Below are 23,903 nucleotides of genomic sequence, written 5' to 3' on the forward strand. Positions count from 1 at the left end.
GGGTGCAGGACAGGAGTTGTCCGAGGCACCCACCAAGGCCGGGCAGGGATGGGGATCCCATAAGGGAGGGAGCTGCCCGGCAAGGCTGCTGAGGATGAGGGGGGCTGGGAGGATGCGGGGGGCTGGGAGGGTGGGGAGGGCTGGCTGACACCCTGCGCCGGGGCCGGTGTCTCCTGGCAAAGCCAGCGGTGCACAGGGAGCCGACGCTTGGCCCGTGCCGAGCCCCGGACCCGTCTCCCATTCCCGGTCGTTTGTTGTGTGGCTGTGGGAGCTGCTTCTCCCTTGGCCTTTGCATAAGGAGATTGACGTTGTGTTTCATTGAGAGGATTGAGAGTTTCTCGAGTTACAAGTTATGCTGAAGCTTCTACAGATAAGGGAAAGGATTAAGAGATCAAGGTACCCTGTTGCTGCTCTATTTATTTATTTATTTATTTATTTATTTATTTATTTATTTATTTAGAACTTGTTTCTTTCTGTGAAGCTTGAAAACAGAAAACCCATGACTTTAGTGTCACATGCTCTACACTGTGTCCTGCCAAGCCCGGACCGGTGTCACAGAATCGCAGGACCACTGAGGTTGGCAGGGACTCTGCACATCACCCGGTCCGGCCCCCTGCACAAGCAGGGTCACCCCGAGCACGTCGCTCGGAACCCCGTCCAGGTGCTTCTGAACGTCCCCAAGGATGGAGGCTCCACGGCCTCTCTGGGAAGTCTTGCCCAGYTTTTCCTCACGTTCAGATGGGCCTTCCTGTGTTTCGGTTTGTGCCCGTTGCCTCTCATCCTGTCACTGGGCACCACAGAAAAGAGTCCGGCCTCATCCTCTTGACACCCTCTCTTCAGGTGTTTGCACGCACTGCTGGGATCCCCTCTCGGCCTCCTCTGCTGCAGCGCCGCAGCCGCTGCTGCRGGCAGAGCTGCTCCGTCCCTCCTCGTGCCCGCAGCCCTTCCCCGCTCCCGCGGCCGCTCCGGGTGCCCGTTCCCAGCCCTGTTCCCAGCGCTGCAGCCGGGGCCTCCCCAGGGCCGGGCAGAGGGGCCGGATCCCTCCCTGCGGCTGCTGCCGACGCTCTTCCCCGCGCGGCGCCGGAGGCCGCGGCCCTGTGGCCACCAGGGCCACCGCTGCCTTGGGGACACCCTGCTGTCCCCGAGWCCCTGTCCACAGAGCTGCTCCCAGCAGGTCRCCCCAGCCCGTCCTGGTGCCGGGGGTTGTTGCTCCCTGGGGCAGGACCCTGCCCTGGAGGAACCTCCTGAGGTCCCTCCATGCCCCTCTCTGGGCTKCCCGGGTCCCCCTGGGCTCTCAGCTCTTCCTCCCGGCTCAGGATCATCATTCCCTGTGCCGGAGGCCTCCAAGAGGCCTCTGTGCCGCTGGTGCCACCTTGGAGAGCTCTGCCGCCGAGCTGGGGCTCAGTGCAGCCCCCCGTGCCAATCCCACTGCCCTCCCGGGCTTCCCGGGAGCGTGGAGGTGTCCGAGGCCTCTCTGGAGGGCGAGCGGAGCGTGGTCCTGCTCTCCCCTCGCACCCAGCCCGTCGTCCCGGCGGGAGGGCGCTCACGTTGGCCGAACGGGATCTCCCTCGGGGCATCCGTGCTGGCTATCCCCGATCGCCTTCTTGTCCTTGCAGACAAGAGCCGTGTCGTAAAGACCCCATGTTTGATAATTGATGGAACTGGGAAAATACAGAACTTCGGGCTGCTGTTGTTTTACAGGGAAATATCAAGTAAAATTATTTCAAAGTACTGAAAAGGTGTTAATGTCCCTCCTGTTGCTAGTCACATGGTGCTACAGCACAGGAATATGACCTTCTCCAAGCCCTCCTGAGATTCTGGGGTCCATTCATGTTTCATTGCTCAAATYGAAGCATTTGGGCTTTTTTTTTACCTCCATAATACTGAGCATATAGCCCCAAATGAGATACACACGTAGCCCATGTTAAACTTGGCCACTCAGCTCTAATAAAGCAGCAAGAGCCGTCAGTATTCTCTTGTGAAGGTTTTGGAGTGATCTCCTTGCCAAGGTCCTCGGAAGAGCCACGGTGGGTGTTGGGAGCCGCTGTCGTCTGCTGGGCCGGGATGCCGATCCCGTAGGAGCGCCGCGGGCGCCTGTTCTTCCTGGCGTGTCAGCCCCAGGCGCGCGGGGCTCAGGCGCTGCTGCTCGCCTTGCTGTGCAGGGACTAACAAAGCAAATGCTCCTGTGACCAGTAAATCAGCGGTGGCCACCGTTGGCCCAAGGCGGGGATAACGGGAGCGCAGGAGCGGGTTGTCTGCTGCGAGGAAGGCTCGCCCGGCGCGCGTCCTTGCTGCTGCCTCCTTGGCGTCGCTGCGCTGGGTGACTTTGCACCCCGTGGCCGTAGCTTTGCTCTCCCCGTGAAGCTTTCCGCAAAGGCCGTTCCTGACGGGTCGTTTGGCGCTGCGAAGCCGACCTTGCTGGYGAAGCAGAGGTGAGGGCGGCTCGCGCCCTGAGCTCCCAGCGCCCTGCCTCCCTGCCCACTGCTGCTATTGCAGCTTTCCAAGGAGCATCAGGAACCAGAGAGCGCCTGCCTTGACTGCCACGTGCTTCCTACCCTGATCCCGAGCAGTTGTGGAAGCTGCAGCGGCCGAGGAGCAAGTCTCCCCTTTCCCTGTCRCTTCTTGCTCATCTACATATCTGAAGCCACCTGCAATTTCCGAATCATTTGGCTTCAACATCTCCCCGTCAGGCAGTGCTAGAAAGACTATTACTTTACTTCTAGAAATTCATAAAGCCTTTATTTTCCATCCTGTGCCAAGCGACGCGCCAGCTCAGCGTTGCTGCTGCTGTGTTGTTTCTCACTTCTACAACGAGCACAATTATCCCAGAGGGATCTCGTTGGTCCTGTCAGTTGTTTGCAGCTTCTGCACTTGACCCAGACCTGCGAAATCTTAAGTTCTCTTTTCCTGACATATAGTAAATGCACGAGGAGCACTACCAGCATTGCCGTAGTTCAGCCACTAAGCTGGGACTTGAGTAGCTGCTTTAAACTCGCACTTGCTGCCGGTTATTGCTGCACCCCGGCGCTGCCCTCGAGGAGCRAGCTGCTGCGTTTGGTGTCCTGGCAGAAGCTGCCACCGAGGGTGTTTCCCCAACACCATCCACCGCTGCTGCCTGGCCTGCGTTTCATCCTTAATACCCGTGTTTTCATTCCTAAAACCCTCCTCGGTCTGTCGCCAGGGCTGCTTTCTTGTGTCTTCTTGGATTTCACGCAGGTGGCAGCTCTTAGGGGAAGGCTCTTCCTTCCCGGGTGCACAGAGCCCACTGCACAATGGAGCTCCCTTTCCTGCCCGCGGGTCCTGGGTGCTGGACTATCGCACCCATCCCCTCGTGGTTTTTTGGCCGCTCCACAGGGCTCGTGGGAAGCCGCATTTGCCCCCTCTCCTTTCCTGTTGCCCTCGTGGGCTCCACTGGCCTTGGTGAAGTCTCCAGAATCTTTGCTGTTTTCTTAATGAGTTGTAAGTGATTTTTAGCGAGATGCAAAAAAATCAAAACAAGAACTGGTGCTCCCCCAAGCAAGAGTCCGGAATGCACAAAATGCCAAGTTTTCTGTATAGGGCATTATTTGGGGCAATTTGTGAGCTTGTGTTTAGGTACAAAACTCAGTATGAATCCCCCTTAGGTTTGAGGCTTGGAGAGGGAAGAAAACCACTTTACCATAACGTCCAGCAGCAGCGGAATAGGCCTTTCCCGGCGGCCCAGAGGCCACCAAATAGTTGGTGAAGTCACCAAATAATTGGTGAAGCCACCAAATAGGTGGTGGGTTTTTTGCTGGCTGAGCCATTGGCTCCCAAGTTAAGATATAAACAGTCTGTGCTCCCTGCGGAAGGATCGGGCACATCCCATATGGAAGCAGATCCCAGCCTGTGCAGGAGTGCATGGGAAACACCAGGACTGAGCTGCTTGTCTCTTGTCTCTTTTGCAGTTGGTGTATCCCTACGACTTCAGGTTGACGGAGAAAGAGGTAACACTGATAGTTCAATCTCTTTGTGAAGAGATTGGATGTGGGGAAGGAGATGTTTTTTAACTATGTGTTTTGGTTTGTTGCAGAAAACCAGTATCTGCTACTTGTCCTTCCCCGACTCGTACTCAGGTAGGTGGCAGCCCTTGGCCCTGCCTGCTGGCTGCAGGGTGGCCCTCTGCTCCTGAGGAAGAAACGGGCCCACGAGGGAGGCAGCGAGTGGTGGTATCGGCCGCGGCCGCGCTGGCCGTGACGTGGGCAGCACCTGGGTCTCAGCCAAGAGCCCTCCCGTCCTTCTGCTTAGCTCTGGATGCAGAATCTCYGACCTGGTGGGTGCTGGGGTGATTTCCCAGGCAGCTCTTGCGCTCGTGCTTCGCCCACGCCAAGGAGATGTGAGCACTGGCCAAAGCTGCCAGTGTTTCTGTGCCTGTGAGCAGAGGTTAGCAAAGAGAAAGCCATGGAGCAGGATGCTTTTGCAACAGAACTGGTCCCAGAGTTTGTATTCTTAAGTCAGAAGGTGACAGTAAGCAGTGACATGGTAATTTATAACCACTACCCGTTCCTAAAGGCTGCATCCTGGCTGTTGATTTTCTATAACTTTATCTGGTTTAATTTAAAATGTTTTGAGGATGGAAMTTTTACTAGTTTCTCTGCTCTAGGTTCACATTCAGGCTAATTATTCCCCTTAACAAAATTTTTACTGTCAGTAACATTTCTGAATGTATGAAGATTTATGGCTTATGAAAATATCAGTAATGTTTCCAGAACACACTCAATTCCCATGCCTTGCATGGGGGGCACCTGTGGATAGCGGGAAGGGTCCGCTGAGCCCAGGGAGCACMTGGCCTCATATCAGTGTTTTGGGCACCAGATTAAGGCCGTACGCAGGGTTTTTGGTCCGGTGGCTGCAGCTGCTCAGCTGATGTTTGTGATAGCTGTGGGCTCCCAACGAGATCCAGCCCAATGATAACAGTTCTTGCGTGCAGCTCTTGAGTCCTTCCCGTGGCACACTGAGTTTCGGGGGTTTCTGTGCTGTTACTTTCACCATATGAGACATTTCTGATTTTCTAGTAAACCAATCTCTCTGTTTTTGCCAGTATTTCTGATTCAAGCAATTTCCAGCCTTCTTCTACTGCAGCTTTGTTGTGAGCGTTTGTGTTGGTCTCTCACAGGTGGCCTGGGGGACACCCAGTTCAGCTTCCGCCTTCGTCAGTCCGGGGGACAGAGGGCCACTCATTACGAGGACGACGGCGAGTACAACAGAGAGGCGCCCCTGACACTGCAGGTCAGTCTCACTCCAGGGCACTGCCCACCTGGACAGAGGGAGCAGCAGCGTTACTGGGCTTCAAATCCAAATACACTCTTGGATTTGTGCCTTCTATGCACACATACACTAACTTTTTCTGAATCGTTTCTCAGACCATGGGAATAGTCTGAAAGGGGGGAAAGTTTCAGCACAGGGACTTAATTCCACATTTTTATGAGCACAGCAGTCTATTTTTGAGCTACTTCCAGCTACTCTAAGAGACAGAACCGAGTCAGGAGGAGATGGGAATAGACCCATGTCCTTGTCTGGTTGTGGGGAAGGATGAAGGTTAGAAACCCGAGGACCTGGAGCAAAGTGCACAGCTACCCACATAGGTTACCTGAGGCAAGAAAAGCTGTGAACACCCTTGCCTGTGGTAAATAAGAGCTGTTTGACATTTTTTGGTTGAGATATGACAGTTCCTGTCACTGGTTGCACCTTGTGCGTRTGTAGAGCCAGCCAGGGTCCAAATCCCCTGGTGTGCAGCACRCTGGCTGGTGTACCCAGGCCTGAGCACGAGTGCCAGGAGCATCCATTAGTTTTGTTCCCTCGGTGCACTGGCTGTCCGCAGCGCACGGAGCCGGGCCCTGCTGCTTTCGCCTGGAGCAGATCACAGAATCMCAGAATATTCAAGGTTGGAAGGGACCTCTAGAGACCATCTAGTMCAACCTTCCYGCTCCAGCAGGCACACCCAGAGCACAGGGCACAGGGTGGCATCCAGGTGGGTTTTGAAGACCTCCAGAGAAGGAGACTCCACAGCCTCCCTGGGCAGCCTGTTCCACTGCTCTGTCACCCTAACAGTGAAGAAGTTCCTCCTCACCTGSAGACGGAACCTCCTGTGTTTCAGCTTATGTCCATTACCCCTTGTCCTATCGCTGGCCACCAGTGAAAACAGATTGTCCCCTTCCTCCCTGCATTCTCCCTTCCTGAACTTATACAYATTAATCAKATCCCCTCTSAGCCTTCTCTTCTCCAGAGAAAACAGGCCYAGCTCACTCAGCCTCTCCTCATACGAGAGATGTTCCATTCCCTTAATCATCCTGGTTGCCCTTCTCTGGACCCTCTCCAGAAGCTCCACGTCCYTCTTGTMCTGGGGAGCCCAGAACTGCCCCCAGTGCTCCAGGTGCGGCCTCMCCAGAGCTGAGCAGAGGGGCAGAATCACCTCCCTTGACCTGCTGCCAACGTCCTCCTGATGCAGCCAGGAGCCCATTGGCCTTCTTGGCCACGAGGGCACACTGCTCACTCCTGGTTAACTTGGTGTCAACCAGGACTCCCAGGTCCCTCTCCGTGGAGCTGCTCTCCAGCAGGTCGAGTCCTAATCTGTCCTGGTGCCTGGGGTTATTCCTCCCCAGATGCAGGACCCTGCACTTGTCCTTATTGAACCTCATGAGGTTCCTCTCTGCCCAACTCTCCAGCCTGTCCAGGTCCCTCTGGATGGCAGCACAGCCCTCCGGAGTGTCGGCCACTCCACCCAGCTTGGGATCATCCACAAACTTGCTCAGGGTGCCCTCTGTGCCCTCATCCAGGTCACTGATGAACAGGTTGAACAGGCCACAGGCCTCCAACTGGACTCAGCCCCATTTATCACCACCCTCTGAGCTCTGCCATCCAGCCATATGGCCCTCCCTGCTTGCTGCCAGGTGCAATATCGCTTCCCGTGCCTTTTCCTCCTCTGAAATCCCTGTGTGAGATGCTTTAGTTGCTCTGGGGTGGAGTGGAAGGGTTTCTTTTCGTAAATCCTAGTGTAGATCCTTGTCTATACTTGCATCTTTTCTGCTTTGAGGCAGTCAGCAAAGGGAGGCTGCCTCGTGGATACACCTGACTTCAAAAAGAGCAATCCGACCCAAACCGCTGGATTCTGCGGAGGGGAGAATGGTGTTTGAAAAGGAAGAGCTGCCTTAACCTGTAGGTTCTGCGGTGCCTCAAGAAATGAAATTAAGGACGGTTTCAGTGTCAGGAGCTCAAGTCTATCCCTCCTCTTGATGTCTGTGGGGATTGAGAGGGTGCAGAGTGTTTGAAATGCTTGCTGGGGATTTGCATTAAAATCCGCTGGCGATCTGCTGGCTGTGCAGATCATCGCTGAGCTTTGTGCTGTAGCCACCGTCCCGAGAGGAGTTTGAGCGATCCCACTTGGATGCCAGGCTGATGCACAGACCAGGCCGTCTCCTCTGCCCACAGCCCCCATGCTGCATCCTCAGTGGTACCTTGGCCTCCTCTGGGGAAGGAAACTGGCTGTCAGAGCAGATCAATGGGTGCTGAGAGCCAGGATTAGCCTGCTGGGATCACCTGGTTGCTGCTATTAGCAGAAACCTCCGTTAACCCTGCACATGAAGGAGCTTGAAGGAGCTGCAGGATGGACCTAGGAAAGATGCTACCTCGAGGCTGTCTTTTTTTTTTTTGTGAATCTAGTTGGTTGTATCTCCCTTTTCTCTTCCCACGTGATAAACTCACCCACGTGATGGGTGATTTTAAAAAAGGAGGTAGCACTGCAGTTGTGTCGTAGCAAGAGGCAGGTTGGGTGCAGCAGGGAGCCCGGCCTGGCCAAGTTCCTCACTAACTGGTGTTGGCCTCTCTTGCAGCGGGAGGCAGCCCACTACTTCGGCTATGTGTACTTCAGGCAAGTCAAGGACAGCTCCATGAAGAGAGGTTATTTTCAGAAGGTGAGTCCTGAAATCAGAGAGTTTGCTGCTCCCAGTTGGTGCGGAGCTGCAAAACGGCACCTATCCGTAGCCATAAAATAGCACCTGCATTTCCTGCGTGACGGCCGCAGTGTTTCTGTAGGGTCATGGAGAACGGGAATGTGGGGAAAGGGAAGTTTCAAACAGCCCTGGATGCAGTTGCTGTGCCGTGTTAATCACTTGAGCTGCACCCTCAAGTTGTTTAGCAAACTCTGTGTACTCTGGTATCACAGATACCAAGATAATACACTTCATCATTGCAGTTTCTGCTAGGTATGCCCTTCGCTCTACCCTTGTTATTGTGGTGTATTGTGTTAGTAGCCATCTAGGGGTAGATTTCCTGCTGGAGAGATCACTGTTACCCAGTGACAGTGACACTGTTCAATGCTCTTTCCCACCAGCGTGTCCTTTGTGCAAGTGTAGCCCACTAGTAAGCAATGTAGCTGTATGAAGTGCTAGAAATGATCCTGACAGGGCAGCTCTGACTCCTAAATCCGTGTTTTTCAGTCCTTGGTGCTGGTGTCACGCCTCCCGTATGTGAACTTGTTCCAGTCCTTGCTGCAGCTGATTGCTCCAGAATACTTTGATAAGCTGGAGCCCTGCTTGGAGGCAGGTGAGCAGCTGGGCCCAAGAGGGATGGTTTGTGTATTGAAACCTGTCAGTGGCTTTATGAAGAGATTACAGAAAGATGCAGAGTTTCAAATCAGTTAATTTTGAAACAATTTCCAGCAGAGAAGAACTATGATCCAAATGGTTAGCTTGTCAAAATTCTAAATAACTGAAAGGATGTTTTGATGGGAAATGTCTGGCAATCTTAGTAGGTGATGCTGTCAGTTTTGCATACAGTGTACTCCCAAAGAGGAGGATACTGCTAATGCTACATCTCCTTCTGGGTCTTTATTGCACTGTTCCACTTAATCCTGGCTTGTCAGCAGTGTAGTGCTGCTGATCTGCACCAGAGAGCTAGTGCACTGTAAGTCTGATGCCTGACCTAACTGTGCACAGCCACTCGATGTGCTGCTTTTTGAAACTAGGCTGGAGACAAGTGAGCAGGGAGTGAGTGGCAAGTAAATGGGCAGAAATCATAGGACCAGCTGGATTATTTTTGGATTAACATTTATTTTTCTATTCTTTTTTTTCCCCCTTGTATCCCTGCAGTGTGCAATGAGATTGATCAGTGGCCTCCTCCTGTGCCAGGGCAGACTTTGAACCTTCCGGTGATGGGAGTTGTAATCCAGGTATGTAATCTGGTGGTTTATTCTCTAACAGCAGACTGAGATAAACTGGAAAGACATTTATTCTGTTCCCTTCTGGATGTTAGAATTGCTTTTGACTCTAGATGCTTTCCCTTTACCCCTAAGGTCTGCACAATTAGAATTGATAATTGGGGAAGTTTTCTTAAGCTGTTAGGGAAAGCAAAGTTTGTTTGCGCGTTAGTTGAGTCCCTCTTCCTGGATAACCTGTCTATTCTTATTTATAATCTAGGTGAGAATCCCGTCCAGGGTAGATAAGCCAGGATCAAGCCCAGTGAAGCAATTTAATCAAGAGGTGAGATAAAGTGTGGGATGAAACAAGCCAGTGATGCACAGAATCTAGATTACTAAGGAGGATATAGAAGAAAAGGGGCTCTTTAGACCTCGTTCCATTTGGAGCTGTGCTTGCCTGGCATTGGGGGAGTTTTAAACTAGTTTTCTAGCTCAAACTGCAGCAATCTCACACTTGTGTCTTTCAAAACAGGAACCTCTACACAGAATTTAAGCATGTTTTAGGTTATCTATCTATCTATGTATCTATCTATGCATAGGTAGACCTCCACAACATCCTACCTTAGTCTTCTAGATGACTCTGCAGCTTTTGCCGTCTCAGCATCTTTATAGCTTTAACTATCTTGATTCCTGTTCATCTTTTCCCTTTCCCCCTCCCTTTGAATAACATTGTCACCTTTCACACATTTCTGAGTTTTTGGCACCCACAATACCAAGCCCTTTCCGTCTTGCTTCCATTTACTAACAGATTTTTTCTTGCTCATTTAGAATCTGTTACCAGCCCCACTGGTTCTCCCCAGTATTCATGAACTGGATCTCTTCAGGTGAGAGCTAAAATCCCTGAAACATTCTTCTGCCCATCTGCTTTCCCTCCATCCCATTCACAGTATCTTCTAGACTACTGGGACAGTGAAGACATCAAGTGAGAATTCAAGAGTTTGGGCTCTTTAGAGTGTTTTTCAGCATAGTTTGGAATACTGAGCTTGCAGGGCCTGGGCAGGGCTTAAAACTATGTGCACTGGCCTTAATAAATCCACCAGGATCTGTGTTAGAGGAGACCTTGTGTGTTTTTTTCTTGACCTCAGCTGCTGATCAGCTTAAATACTGAAAAATACACGTTGTGCTTCTGAATCAAACTTTTCAGCACGATGGATGCTATTCTAATAACCACATATGTGTTCTAATCCTCATGCACTTTATTTTGCTCAGGTAAAAAAAATACTGAGAGAAATATGATCTGCAGGTTGCTTTACATTGCTTAGAGCCCTTCCTTCAACATGTATAAGAATGGTTGAGTGTCAGCATGCGTAAAAGACACATGCTGCTCTGATTGCAAGACGCTAAAACTACATCCYAAAAAAAGTACCAAGATAGAGGCAAATCTGGATCTGCTTATGTGAATTCCTCTGGAGTCTGGTCTTTTCTGAACTGCACTTCTAACCTCAATTTCCATTCCTCCTTTCACCAACAGATGTTTCCAGCCAGTGTTAATTCATATCCAGATGTTATGGGAGCTGATGTTGCTGGGGGAGCCAATTGTCGTAATGGCTCCGTCCCCAACGGTGTCTTCAGAGATGGTTCTGGCGCTTACCAGGTAGTGCCCTTGAATTTGGAAATGACTGTAATATGTTCTGGCAGTTCTCTTCATCAGAGATTAACTCCTCTGCCAAATCAGTTCTGTTAGATTCGGTTAGAAGAAAGCATGCGAGGGATGGCTCTGTGGCAGATATGATTGCAGATCAAGAGGTCCACAGTTGAAATGCAGGTGCCCCTTTTAGAGAGCAGATACACCTGAGCAAGTCCATGGGTCATTCAGAGCTGGGAGGAGTGGCTGATACCCCAGAGGGTTGGGCTGCCCTTTGGAAGGTCCTAAACAGGCTGGAAAAATGGGCAGAGAAGCAGCTCATGAAGTCCTGGTGAGGCCACACCTAGAGTGCTGGGTCAAGGTTTGGGTTCTCCAGGACAAGAGAGACGTGGACCTGCTGGAGCAAGTCCAGTGAAGGGCCACAAAGAGGATGAAGGGATTGGAGGATCTCCCATGCAGAGAGAGGTTGAAAGCTGGAAAAGAGGAGGTCCAGGGGATCTCATCAATGTTGATAAACATCTGAAAGGATGGTGTAAAGAGGGTAGGGCCAGACTCTTGTTGGTTGTGCCCAGTGACAAGGCAAGAGGTAACGAGCCCAAACTGGAACAGGTTAAATTCCAGCTGAGCACAAGAAAGCGCTTTTGTACTGTGAGGGTGACTGATGGAACTGCTTGCCTGGAGAGCTAGTAGAATCTACACTCTTGGAGATATTTAAAACCTGCCTGGACAGAGTCTTGGGCTCTAGCTGACCCTGTTGGAGCGAGGGGATTGGACTGGATCATCTCCAGAGGCACCTTCTAACCCAACATATTCTGTGAATCCCTGAAGAAGCAAAATAGCAACAAAGTCTTGCTCCTATTCCATTGATGGTAGGAAAAGTGAGTCTCTACCAGGACAGATCACTGTTCTAGACTATTAATTTGATGCAAAAACATGTCCTCTTCTATGAACTTTATAAGGAAACTTCTCTACCTCTGTTCTGACAGTTGTCTTGCTCCACTAAAGTACTGCTGTGACTACCGTCCCTACTTCACAATCCATGACAGTGAATTTAAGGAGTACACCACGAGGACACAAGCTCCGTAAGTAGCCAGCAGAGCCTTGCAACCCTCCTGTCACCATCCATGGGAAGGAAACTGGGCCGTTAGCACTGTCCACATGTGTGCTTGTTTCCCTTCCTAGGCCAAACATTGTTGTGGGAGTCACAAACCCTTTCTTCATTAAAACCCTCCAGCACTGGCCCCACATCCTTCGGGTTGGGGAGCTCCGAATGTCAGGTAAGGGGGACACCAAAGTCCTGTTGTGCTGCTGGGCCTTGTTGCAGATGAGCAGTGAGCTAGCAGAACCAAAACCACTTTCTGTTCAGGAAAGAGAACATTGCAAGGACAAAAAAAGAGACACTTGAGAGTGAGATTCCAGTTATTAACTATGAAGCCAAGAAAACTGCCCGGCTTTGGGCTGAATATTGGGTTTCTTTTGCAGTGACTGACACTTTCCTTTCAAAACTTTAGAGGAGAGTTGGCAGCTAATAAGATTTGTGAGGATGAAGTTAAGGGAGGATAGGATTGAAGATGTTAACGTGTAGCAGTGGATGTTCCTGCTTGCAAAGTCCCTCGTGTGCAGGCTGTGGCTCTGAGGATAGATTCAGAGGCTGAACGATTTGATTTGGGATTTTTCCACAGGGGACCTGCCCAAGCAGGTTAAAGTGAAGAAGCTAAACAAGCTAAGAACTCTAGACACAAAACCAGGTAATTCCTTTTGTCGGACATAATTTAATATTGTTTACCTTCACCTGGGGGATTTTGGATGCCTTGCAGGCATGCGAACATAACATACCTTACTCTTTAGGTATAAATAGATGGATGCTCTGGTATTGTTACTTTCTCACGCTATGTGGTCCTGATGCAGAAACGCTGAAAGTGGAAAGCATTTGTAAACTGAGCAGATTATTTTAGGCTTGGGAAAGAAATGATAATTTTTCTTTTTTTAATTAAACATATTTTTAAATGTGATGGGAGTGAAAGGAACTTGCTAACCTAGATACAGCCATCTGCCACTAAACTAACTGCTCAGCTCAGAGCTAGCCTGGAGGGGACTCCAGTAGTGGGCTCACCATAAGCACAGGATAGGGGCTTTTAGGATAGCCCTGGGCTTTTTAGGATAGCCCAGGGGCCATTTAATTCTGCTGAGAGTTCTGGCTGCATTAGCAGCTTTATCATCTTGGGAGGCCTTGATTATTGACCTCTCCACACTCACCCAGCAACTCSTGCACTCCATTCCAGTTCTATTATCCCTGCGCTGTGTAATGGTGCCTCTTCTAAATACATGGGAAAGATTTATTTCTAACTTCTGGGATTTGTTTTTGTTTGATTTTCTTTTTTTTTTTAAATCTAGGAATCTACACTTCTTATAAAACATTTCTTCACAAAGACAAAACCCTGATAAAGAGATTATTAAAGGTAAGCCTTTCTAACTCTATCCCMCATCCTATATGTCATTAGGGGGAAATTATGCTTGGTTTGAATAGCCAAAACATTCCATAAAGAGCAGACTTTTCTTCAACTTGATATCTTTTGTTTCAAATTGATTTTAGTAATTTGATTTTAGAGTGTAATTGTTTAGTCCAGGATACTTGAACATATTTATCATACTAGTTTTTAAACTTTTCGCTTGATCCCATGGGTTAAACCCTGGAACCATGGTAACATGAGAGTAATCACTGTGAAGAAAGGGTCTGAAAAATCAGGTTCTTGCACTGAAAGGTGGGTGACACCCTTAGTCAGAGCGCAAAGGGTGCAGTGCAGTCTCCGCCGTCTCTGGCTGCTTCTCGCTGCGGCGCTGCAAGGTCTGCATCCATCTCCGTGAACGCCCTGCTTGTGTTTGCAGGGGATTCAGCGGAAACGCCCGTCTGAAGTCCAGAGCGCCCTTCTGCGGCGTCACCTCCTGGAGCTCACCCAGAGTTTCATTATCCCGCTGGTAGGTTGAGCAGAGACTTGTCAGCCCGGTGAAAGGGTGAGGGCAGCTGAGCAGGAGATGCTGAGTGACAAGTTGGCACTCGCCCTCTCTTAGAGCAGCTSTAACAGAGTCAGGATTTGCCACTCGAGATGTTTGACTCCTTGGAAAGAGAATAAACGTGTCGCTTGATTGCAAATTGCAGCAATTAGCAGAAAGGCTGCAGGTTGGTTATTCAGCACTTCATATATACAGACAGAGCACTCTGGTTTCTTTCCTGCAGCGCAGAAATGGTTTTTCCCTGTGATTTGTTTCTAATGGCTAATTCTTGCCACAGGGTAGGAAAGCAGATGTGTAGGGAAGGTTCAGGAGCCTGGGACACTCCTCTTCTGTTGGTAGGTTGGAGTTAAACGCACTGCCAGGATGAAACTCTCTCTGGTTCTGAAAAACTCTGCTACAGTGTGTAAGAGCCTTGTCCATGCAGTGATAACCATCCTAAGGCAGATATTTAAAAAAAAAAAATTTCTTTCGAGCTTCCTTTTGATGGTTATCCTGTTGGGCATGTTAGGCTCCTCCACTTCCTTCTCTTTGTCACCTTATGGGAAAGTAAATGGGAGGAGAGAATGGGAAAGCAAATGGGAAGAGAGAGCATCTTGTCCGACTCTAGTCCCTCCTGACACCCTCTTCCCACCTGAGCTGTCTCCCGTGGCCTGCCTGGAGCTCTCGCAACACACAGGGTCCTGACCTCGCTCCCGGTGGGAAGGAGCGCGCTGCACAGCTTGGGTCCGTGTAAATCATACACAGATGTGCAGGGCAGGTGAGACAGACCAGAGGCTGTGCCWGTGATGATGCATCAGAGAAGATCATTACACTCAGCGACTCTGCAAGGGGTTTCCTGGCTGATCTAACATCTACTTTTTGGGGTTTCTTCTCAGGAGCATTATATTGCAAGTCTGATGCCCCTGCAGAGGGCCATTACTCCATGGAAGGTATGCTTAGCTTTTAGGCTCTTGTGCTTCCTTTGGACTGCAGGGATTGGGGATAGTTATATCACATGCYGATCACACACCCTGACAGTATGCAAACTTCCCTCATTGAAGGAAGAAGCTATTGCTTCTTWAAAAAAAAAATAAATAAATAACTTGAAACAAACACTGCGGCAGATGCTTCCTGTTTTGCAGTAATTTTAGCTCACCTCAGCTATTGTGAGTCCCTAATTTGAATTTTGCTAGCATAGCACATTAAGATTTTCATGCCTTCTCATATTTATTCAGTCTGTCTGTCACGGGTTCTCATAGTTATTGAATCCATCTTGAGCAGCCTCTTCCCTTGTAAATCCAAACCCRATTCCTACCCCTTTCCTTTAGGCTGCTGTGTAATACGCTCTTTGTGTTGTGCAGAATCCCCCCCAAATTCGTCCGTTCCGACAGGAAGATTTCATGAAGACCCTTGAACATGCTGGTCCCCAGCTCACCTGCGTGCTTAAAGGTGACTGGTTGGGCCTCTACAGGTAAGAGTATGGCAATTACTTTATTCCCTTAACAGCAGCTCCGGCTTATAATGAACATCAAATCCTGAATTACAGTCAKCAGTAAAAAGTGAATTTCAAGACCAAGATCAGTCACCTGAAAAACTAATGCCTTGGAAGAACTGATTCAGTAATAATACCAAGGGAGAGTAAGTAGAGGGTAGTATCCATCCTGCCTTTTATGTAATCTCTTAGATGAGTAGCTACAGTCGAGATTAGCTGTAAACTCTCCTGCTTTAATAACATCAACTAACCCTTCATCGAGGGAGAGGATCCCTTGTTGCAGATGGGGACTTGTCTCTGACACCAGCTGTCATTTGTTGTCCTGCAGGGAATCTCTGTGCCAACTTTCTGGTCCTTATTAGATGGGGTAGAAGAATGTGTCATGGTCCTGTGTGTCCTTGTGCAGCATCTCRATCCCACTGCAGACAGGCAGGCATAAAAAGATGCAGTGTTCAGGGTGGAATTTAATAGACCCTATAGAAGAGCTGGCCCATAGTTCTCCTAAAGGATAATTAATTACGAGTGGCCCGGACACTCCTTATAGTATGAGTGGGAAAAATGCAGGAAGCAGATATCTACCCAGAAGGAAAAAGAGGTGCRCTGATACGGCAAGTGAAAACAATCATGAAGTGATTGGATCAGGATCGTGGATCAGGGCATTGTGAAACTGATTTGCACCGTTTTCTTTAATGTACTCAGCAGAAAACCAGCAGTTCTGCTCTTACGGCCCGGGTGTGGTAGGGAGATCTAATTTTGGATATCTAATATTTTGCAAAATGGTAACAAACAAGTTTTTTTTCAATAAATTGCTTGAATTCTGCAAGAGGCTGATGTACACGGAGGGTCTCATGAATACCAAGGTTCTTAGCTGTTGGGAATTGTGTACATTTTACTGTTTGGTGTCCTATTTCTGAGTCACACCCTTAATTAAAAAAAAAAAGTCTGTATCACAGCAGCATTTTGAGATTTTGGTTGAGATGGAGACTCCACTGTGCTGGGAGAAAGCAAGCAAAAGAGCTCAGAGATGCCAAAAAAAAAATGTTACAAACAACTAAATTCTGCTGATGAAGTGTCCTCAGCGGACAGGCTGAGCGAGAGAGATACTGGAGCAGTCCAGTCTTAACAGCAGGAAATTCTGGAGAGTGTCTGAAACACCCCAGTGCCAATGGAGGACTGTCCTTTACAGCACCTATGCCCTGCTCCATATGGCACCTTATAGCATCTTCCCTTCACCTGCTGCCACAACGCTTGGCTTTTGGTCTAAGATTCTGCAGCACTGAAATCAAGTGGGTGTTGTGCTGTCCGCTGCTCACGTGCACACTTGCATCAGTAAAACCAAGCTTTATTGCTGTGTAAATCAAGCTTTATTATTGTGTACATTGGAGAGGTCGAAGACATGCATCCTTTAAGCTACCTGATACCTTGTTTGTGTAGGGGAATGTAAATCACCAGTTACATGCAGCGTGGGTCAATGCCAGCACGTGGTGGAAAGGTGTGAGGATGCAAAGATGAGCAGGAATGATAACTAGAGCAGAATGTGAAGGGAAGTCGGTGTGTGGTGGAGCCACCGCGCTTCCCTGGAGCCTTCGGTGTCCCCCTCTCAATGTCACCTTGCTTCCTGCAGGCGTTTCTTCAAGTCTCCCAACTTCGACGGCTGGTACCGGCAGCGGCACAAGGAAATGACCCAGAAGCTGGAAGCCCTGCACTTGGAAGCCATCTGTGACGCGGTATGTTGCCACTGCAGATTTTCCAACCAGGATGGGAAGCCTGAGAGATGGGGGCAGTGCCACTTCAATGTTTCCTGGCCCTATRTGATTTAGCTCTTATAGAGCTTGATATCCCTGGAAAATACAGTTCTGGCTCGTGCCTGCATCTTTCCTTGAGTCTTCTTTCCTTGATTCTTCTCTTGCAGGCAAGAGAATGATGCTGCCGTGGGCAGGAAACGGAGTTGAGCACTTTGCCTTGCTCGTTTAGGCTCAGGTGCTGCAGGCAGAATTGAGAGGTTTCGTTTGCAGGCTTGGCTTAGGTGTCTCTGTGAGAACGGTTCTGTAGGGAAGGACCGTCCCTGAAGAAAACTGTCTTTCTGTTGCTTTAGAACATTGTGGCCTGGATGAAGGACAAGTCGGAGGTGGAGATTGTAGACCTGGTGCTAAAACTTCGTGAGAAGCTGGTAGGTTTTCCTTCCTTCTTCCTGCACGCCTTCCTTTCTGTTGCGGTAGTGGGAGTGGTTAGGGACGTGAATCACACTTGGTGCTAAGAAAACTTGGTTTCCCCTCCCTATTTTGGAGAACTGGCAAATGGGAGAGTCACGGAATGTTGGTCTTTGCCTAAAAGACGACTCTCAGTTTTGCCTTTTCTGATTTCCTTGAGGCTCAGGTACCAATTTCCTGCCTGCTGTCCCCTCCCCTGAGTAGAAGAGGCAAAGCAGAAGGAGACATTTGCAGCTCTTTTAAAATCCGCAGGTGAGAGCCAGGTGCCAGCACCTCCCGGTGAAGGAGGAAACGCTCCAGAGGGTGGCTCTCTACATCGACACGGTCATCGGCTCGCTGCCCGAGGATCTGCAGGCGGTGCTGCGCCACCCCTGAGCGCGGGCCCTGCCACGGCCACGGTTCCCTTTGCCAAGGAAACCTCTCCGCTGACCTGCAGCCACCATCACCTGCCCTGGGTTTTGCTCGCCGAGGCGGCTGGTTTTGGACACGGGAGCACGCGCGCCCTGGCCCCGCTTTGGGAACAAAATGGGAAAAACTGCTGCCCCTGGAGCTGCACAGGGAGGAGCCGCTCGGAAAGCGGCAGACAGACTGCCAGCAGCACGGGACGGGCTGTGCAAGGGGTCATTGCCCACATACACCCATCAACCTTTCTAGCTAYGGGATCTCGAGCGGCTCCCGGAGATCCCCGGGGAGGAACAGGGCCCTAAATGCACTTTATTCTGCCCTGCAGACGGGTCCGAGGGCTGGGCCTGAGGTCCCCAGCGTGGCCCACACAGCTCCACGGAGGATCTGTGTTTTACAGGCTGGGTCACCCTTGTCCCATGGCCCGTCCTCCCCGTTTGACCCTCTGCGTTGGGGCCAAGGCCTGGGCGCTTGCCTCCAGCAGGGCAGGATTCAGGGTGGGATTCAGGGGGGCCCTGGCCTCTCTGCTGCCCTCCCGTCTCGTTCCTCATGCCGGCAGCAGGGTTGAGCCTTGCCAGGCGCCGTGGGGACCAGGGCAGGTCACTGTGTCCCCAGGGCAGGTCACTGCGTCCCCGGGGCAGCCCGGCCCCCACAGCGAGTCCTGTGCGAACAGGGGCGTCTGTGCAAGAGCTCCGCGCTCGGACTCGAGCACTAGTGTATAGTAAAGATTAGCTAAAATATTAGTTAAAAAAATAAACCAGGCTGTCTCCTGTGTTGGGGTCTCAGCAGGCTGGGGCGGGGGTTATTTGCTCAGGAATTGGGGTCTCTGTGGGGAGAGGCATTTGCTTGTGCGTGGGCAGCGGCGCGACGTGTTCTCCTCGCTGCCCCCTTCTCTGCGGTTCCTCTGTGACGCTGCTCGAGGGACAGAGGTGGTCAGGGGACTAGGTGACATTTCCACCTGTCCCTGATGTCACCGTGCCCCGTGGAGGGCACTGCACACCGGTCTGCGTCTGTGCAGCCAGCAGAGCTCCTGCAAAGCCAGCGTTTCCTGATGGTGGCATGTCCTGCCTTCGGGAACACCAGGAATACCRCCCGCTCCTGCAGCTTCTCCCGCTGGATGCTGGTGCCGTCCTTGTGCCATGTCCTCAGCCATGGCTCTGCTCTAGCTGCCCCAATGCCCTCTCGCGTGCTCCGTCTGCAGCCTGTGCTCAGGCTGGAGGAGCTGCGGGCGCTGCCGCCTGCCCTTGCTGCGATCACAGGACTCACATCACACTGCCCGGGTGAAGCCTTGTGGTCTCATGGGGCCAGGGCCGTGTTCGCAGCTCCTGCTCCCTCTCCTTGCAGCTCCTGCGCGSATCCAGCTTTTGGTGCTCCGGGGAGCCTGGCACTGCAGGATGGAGCTCTTCTTGGGATGCACCCGGCCCCAGGGCAGCCCCYGGGCTTCATCTCACCCGCAGGACCCCACGGGGCGACAGAGGGGCAGGGGGCTCCGCAGCCGCCTCCCCACGGGCACCGTTACCCACCCAGGAGCGGGGATGGAGGCTCCTTTCCAGTCGCTATAGCTCCTTGGAACGAGTGGCTCCATGGGGGCCCTTCGCTCGGCACCCTGCAGTACCGGCCTGGCTGCGCAGTCTGGATCGCTGGGAGTGGAGCCAGCCCTGCACGGCTCCCCTTCCCACTGCAGGCAAGCTCGGCACGGGGAAGCGGCCCGCGGATCTTCGGGAAGCCTGGAACTGGGTGCCCTCTAGCGGCCCCGCATCCGGCACCCTTGGGAAGGGGCCCATTCCCGGGGAGCTCCGGGGCATGGTAGCTGTTCCCGCCTGGTTGGCACCGCACAGGGTGYCCGCAGAGCCTGTATGGCCCATGGGCCCTGGGCCCAGGGCACAACGTGTGTCCCCAAGCCCTGCACGGCACCAACAATGGGCAGGAACAGCCCCCTGTTCCCYGAACTGCAGCATCTGGCTCCATCAGTGAGGGTCCGGGCAGCCCTGGCAGCTCCCGGCTGGCATCACGCCGCTCCTCAGAGGGCAGAGCTGCTGCAAGGGGCTTGACTGCCTCCCTGCCAGGCTCGGGAACGTCCCCCCTTCGCCCCCAGCAATTAGCACCAAGGACCGCAGGGCAGCGCAGCAGCGACACGCTGGCCCCCAGGCACGGGCCGCGAGCCGCCCGCCACCGGCTGTCCCATGTGTACCAGTCCCAGGTGCCACCTTCAGCCCACACGTGTCCCCAGTGCCCCCTTGCAGCCCACACGTGTTCCCGGTACCCCCCTGCAGCCCACAGCAGCTTCCTGCCCATCTAGCGCGAGCACGTCTAGCACGGCCCAAAGCTCCACTGGAGCACACCTGAAGCATCAGGAATCCCTCAGAAACGCTCGGAAGGGTGTTAGGAGGTAACTGTCTGAGTGTTAAAGGATGAATTTGTCTATTTAGGCCTTTCCTTGGGTTGCTTGTGGTTAATACCCCAGTTCTCAGCCCACAAAGGATCAGAGTCCGAGCCCCATAGCCCAGCGGCTGCTCGGGGGCTGAAAACCAGGGAAACACTCCCGGCTCCCTCAGTTACAAGGGGCTGAAATGCTGAACACTGGGAGCAGCTCCCAGTCCTCCCGGGAAGCACCGGAGCTGCTCGGGGAGCGTTCCTGGGCAGGAGAACCCCCAACATGGGGCTCCAGGGGCACCCACGCACACAGCCCTTACTCGGGAAACGACACCTCCTGTGCAACTGCTGGGGACTTTCTGCGCTGGGTGATGCTCGTAGTTAGGAGTCATCCTGCTTGCAGGCTTTCCATTCTGTGTTATGTAATTTTAGCACCACGTCAAGTGCTTTTTATAATAGATTTTGAATCATCTGCTTGATCGAAATCTGGAGTTTCAAGATAGAAGCACCTTTCACCCTAATAATAAGGTTCCCCATCTCATGCTGACAGAACAGATTTAAGTTGATTTTAAGAACTATCAGCACCTTATTTTTTTTTTTAATCAAGTTCCTACTTGGGGGGAACCTCACCCAAGAGGGCTGGATCCCATGGGAGCAGCTGGAACCATTCTGCTTCACCTTAGTGCTGACGCAGTGCAGCGCTCTGCTTCCTCCCACGTGCCTGGTAAGAGCTCACCCGCGCGCGATCCGGCCTTGGCTTGATAACAATCAAACACGTTGTTGTAGAAAAGCAGCTCTGAGCGCAAATCTCCCCCCTCATCTCTTCCCAGAGAGCCACCGGCTGCCGTAAGGCGACTGCTTCGCGATACTCAGCTTCTCCTCCGGGCTGAAATGCAGAATAGTCAGTATGGCAGTGAGAGTCTGTTGGCGACCAAGGGAATCCGGCAGYGTCAAAAACCTGTAGACGATGTTCTTGAGGTACTCCAGGTTGGCCCCCTCTCTGCTCTTGTCTCTGAAATTCTTCTGGATTTCGTCCTGCAGCGCGGTCACCTCTTCGCGGTGCTTCTCCCCCTCCACCAGGAGCCTCTCCTGGAGCCGGTGAAGCTCCGTCTCCAGCCTGTGCTTCTGCTTCCTCAGCGCCACGATTTCCACCTCCTTGCGCGCCAGCTGCTCCGCGTACAGGAAGAACGTGGGCTCCGTGGGGGCGGCGAGGGGAAGAGCCTGCGGGAGACCCTCCGAGGAGTCGTCTGCCGGCGAGTCACCGCTGGCAACGTCACTGCCCGGGCTCAGGGAGTTCTTGGACCCTTGGAGCCCACAGGGCAGCGTGACRGCCCTGAGCTGCTCCAGCTCCTGGTCCTTCTCCGCCAGCACGGCYAGCGCCCGCTCCCGCTGCTTGTGCATCTCCTCCTCCAGCTTCAGGGTTYGCTCCCTGTAATCTAGCTGGCAGCGCTCCAGTTCCTGCCTGTGYGCTTGCTGCAGCTGGGACATCTCCTGCTTCTTGGCCTCCAGATCTTGCTGGTGCTGCTTCTCCATCTCCTCCGAGGAGAGCCGCAGCACRACGTACTTCTCCCTCAGATCCGCCAGCTGCTCTTGAGCTTCCTCCAGTTCTTTAGCCAGGCTGCCGTCTTTGGCCGACTTGTTCTTGAGCACCACTTGCGCCCTCATCTTGTACCTCTCAAACTCTTCCTTGAGCTGCTTTAGCTCCTGCTGGTAGTACAGGGCAGTGGCCTTCTCGCCGTCGCCCGTCTCGGGGCCCTTGGGCAGCTCCAGCTCGCACAGCTTCTCGATGTCCAGCGCGGGCTGGCCCTTGCTGGCCGCCGCCTGCAGCAGCCTCTTCAGCTTCTCCATCTTATCCTTGAGCACGTTCACGTCCAGGTTGGCTTCCTCCACGTGCACGTCCGCGGCAGAGCGGCTGGACGCCGCGATGGCCAGGGTTTTGTTCTCCAGGTCCAGCTGGGCGATTCGGTCCTTCAGCTTCTGGATGACCAGCTGGTCCTTCTGCTTGGCCTTCTCGTAGGTGCCGAGGAGCTCGGACACCTCGGAGATCTGCGCCTCCAGGCTGGCCACTCGCCGCTCCTCCGTCTGCGCTTGCTGCCGGAGCTGCTCCTCTGCCTGGGCCGCCTGCGAGCAGAGAGACGCGTGAGCGCCCGGCATCGCGGGCAGCACCCTGCGCCGGGGCAGGGCAGAGCCCTCCTGTGCCCCCAGACCCTTTGTGAGCCACCACGCCGACTGGCCCGGCCTTCAAAAGGGCTTCAAGGAGCAAAGGTTTGCTTCTATTCCCTGTCCTGGAATCCTGCGGGAATCCTGCTGCATCTCTGGGCAGGAATGCACTCATGGCACAGTCTGACAGGGGAGTTTTAGAAATCGGCCTGTTCTTTAAACCCCTCTACATCTAAGTGACATTTATGGAAACGCTATGGATGAATCTGGTGACACGATGGGGCATTGGATGGGCAACACGATGGGGCACTGCACAGATACCAACAGAATTCAGCGGATCCCGAGGGCTCTCCGCAAACACCCAGTGCCCGCTGCTTTTATGGCCATGGAGACACCATCCTCTGGTGTCTCCACACTTACAGTGGTGGGGACACCACCACCGCTACCTGCTGCCGGTCCCCTCGGACCCCGCGGAYGTCGCCTTTAGCCCACGGCGTCGCTCACAACGGCTCCCACAGCGGCCTCAGCAGCTCGTGTTACAGAAACCCCTCASCAGCCGTGGGCAGGAAAGAGGGCTTTATGGCCCAATTTTGGGTGCATCTCGATGTGCACCCCTGGAAGCCCTATGCATTGAGGGCTCTGTAGCTCATGACAGGATATAACYTGTGCCGTGGCAATTGTGCCTTGGCACATTCAGGAGCAGAGCGCGTTCGCTGCCTCAGCGGGCCGCAGCCAACGCCTCTGCTCCCGGTCCCTGCCACTGTCACCGCAGCGGCCATGTCTCCAGCACCCAGGGGCGCTCTCCAGGGCAGCGGCCACCCCGGAGGCCGCCCCTGCTCAGGGTGGCCCAYGCTCGGGGTCCCCGGCAGCCTCGGTGCCCCTCGGGGAACGCGGTCCCGCCGCAGGGCGCCGAGAGGGTTCTCCATTACGGCGAGCCCGTTACCTTCCTCATCTCGAGCAGCAGCTGGGCCTGGCAGTGGCTCTTGAGCGCGGCCATCTCGTCGTGCAGGCGGCGCAGGCGCGGGTCGGGCCGGGCGCCCTGCTCGCGCGCGGCGCGCAGCTCCCCCCGCAGCTCCTCCAGCTCGCGGCGCAGCTCGGCCGCGCTCTGCCCGCCCGCCGCCGGCGCCCGCGCCTCCTCCAGCTGCAGCTCGGCGGCCTGCCGCGCCGCCCGCTCGCCCTGCAGCAGCCGCTGCAGCTCGCGCAGCATGAGCGCGTGGTCGCCCTGCTCCTGCGCCCGCTCGTGCTGCTGCGTGATGAGGCGCGCCTTGGTCTCCGCCAGCTGCTCCTGCGCCGACCGCAGCTCGGCCTCCAGCCTCTCCCGCTCGGCCTCCGCTCTCCCGGCGGCCTCTTCCAGCTCCTGCTTCATCTTCCTCTTGTCCGCCTGGTAGGAGGCCTCCATGCGGGACTTCTCCTGCGTGACGGTGGCCAGCGCGCTGGTGAGCGTGGCCAGCTGCGTCTTCAGCTGCTGCGCCCTCCTGT

The 23,903-nt window shown here is 53.2% G+C and overlaps 2 protein-coding genes across 2 annotated transcripts in view; one reads left to right on the top strand and one right to left on the bottom strand.

The window, feature by feature from the left end:
* The window catches only part of DENND6B (DENN domain containing 6B), a 33,844-nt gene extending 15,239 nt beyond the window's left edge, over positions 1-18,605 (top strand). The window contains exons 2-20 of the mRNA XM_026046524.1: positions 3,927-3,965; positions 4,052-4,094; positions 5,135-5,247; positions 7,848-7,928; positions 8,454-8,559; positions 9,105-9,184; positions 9,432-9,494; positions 9,980-10,035; positions 10,683-10,805; positions 11,783-11,878; positions 11,979-12,073; positions 12,479-12,544; positions 13,191-13,255; positions 13,683-13,772; positions 14,684-14,737; positions 15,149-15,258; positions 16,904-17,006; positions 17,375-17,449; positions 17,742-18,605. Coding sequence (XP_025902309.1) covers positions 3,927-3,965; positions 4,052-4,094; positions 5,135-5,247; positions 7,848-7,928; positions 8,454-8,559; positions 9,105-9,184; positions 9,432-9,494; positions 9,980-10,035; positions 10,683-10,805; positions 11,783-11,878; positions 11,979-12,073; positions 12,479-12,544; positions 13,191-13,255; positions 13,683-13,772; positions 14,684-14,737; positions 15,149-15,258; positions 16,904-17,006; positions 17,375-17,449; positions 17,742-17,864 — 1,581 coding nt within the window. The 3' untranslated portion in view covers positions 17,865-18,605. The remainder of the gene's footprint in view (positions 1-3,926; positions 3,966-4,051; positions 4,095-5,134; positions 5,248-7,847; positions 7,929-8,453; positions 8,560-9,104; positions 9,185-9,431; positions 9,495-9,979; positions 10,036-10,682; positions 10,806-11,782; positions 11,879-11,978; positions 12,074-12,478; positions 12,545-13,190; positions 13,256-13,682; positions 13,773-14,683; positions 14,738-15,148; positions 15,259-16,903; positions 17,007-17,374; positions 17,450-17,741) is intronic.
* A 1,618-nt stretch (positions 18,606-20,223) lies between these two features.
* The window catches only part of GCC1 (GRIP and coiled-coil domain containing 1), an 11,807-nt gene continuing 8,127 nt past the window's right edge, over positions 20,224-23,903 (bottom strand). The window contains exons 2-3 of the mRNA XM_026046525.1: positions 23,368-23,899; positions 20,224-22,385 (exon numbers count right to left, since the gene is read on the bottom strand). Coding sequence (XP_025902310.1) covers positions 21,081-22,385; positions 23,368-23,899 — 1,837 coding nt within the window. The 3' untranslated portion in view covers positions 20,224-21,080. The remainder of the gene's footprint in view (positions 22,386-23,367; positions 23,900-23,903) is intronic.

This window comes from Nothoprocta perdicaria, unplaced genomic scaffold (assembly GCF_003342845.1).
Source record: "Nothoprocta perdicaria isolate Ctin4 unplaced genomic scaffold, notPer1 scaffold_447, whole genome shotgun sequence".
In the NCBI taxonomy this organism is placed as follows: Eukaryota; Metazoa; Chordata; class Aves; order Tinamiformes; family Tinamidae; genus Nothoprocta; species Nothoprocta perdicaria.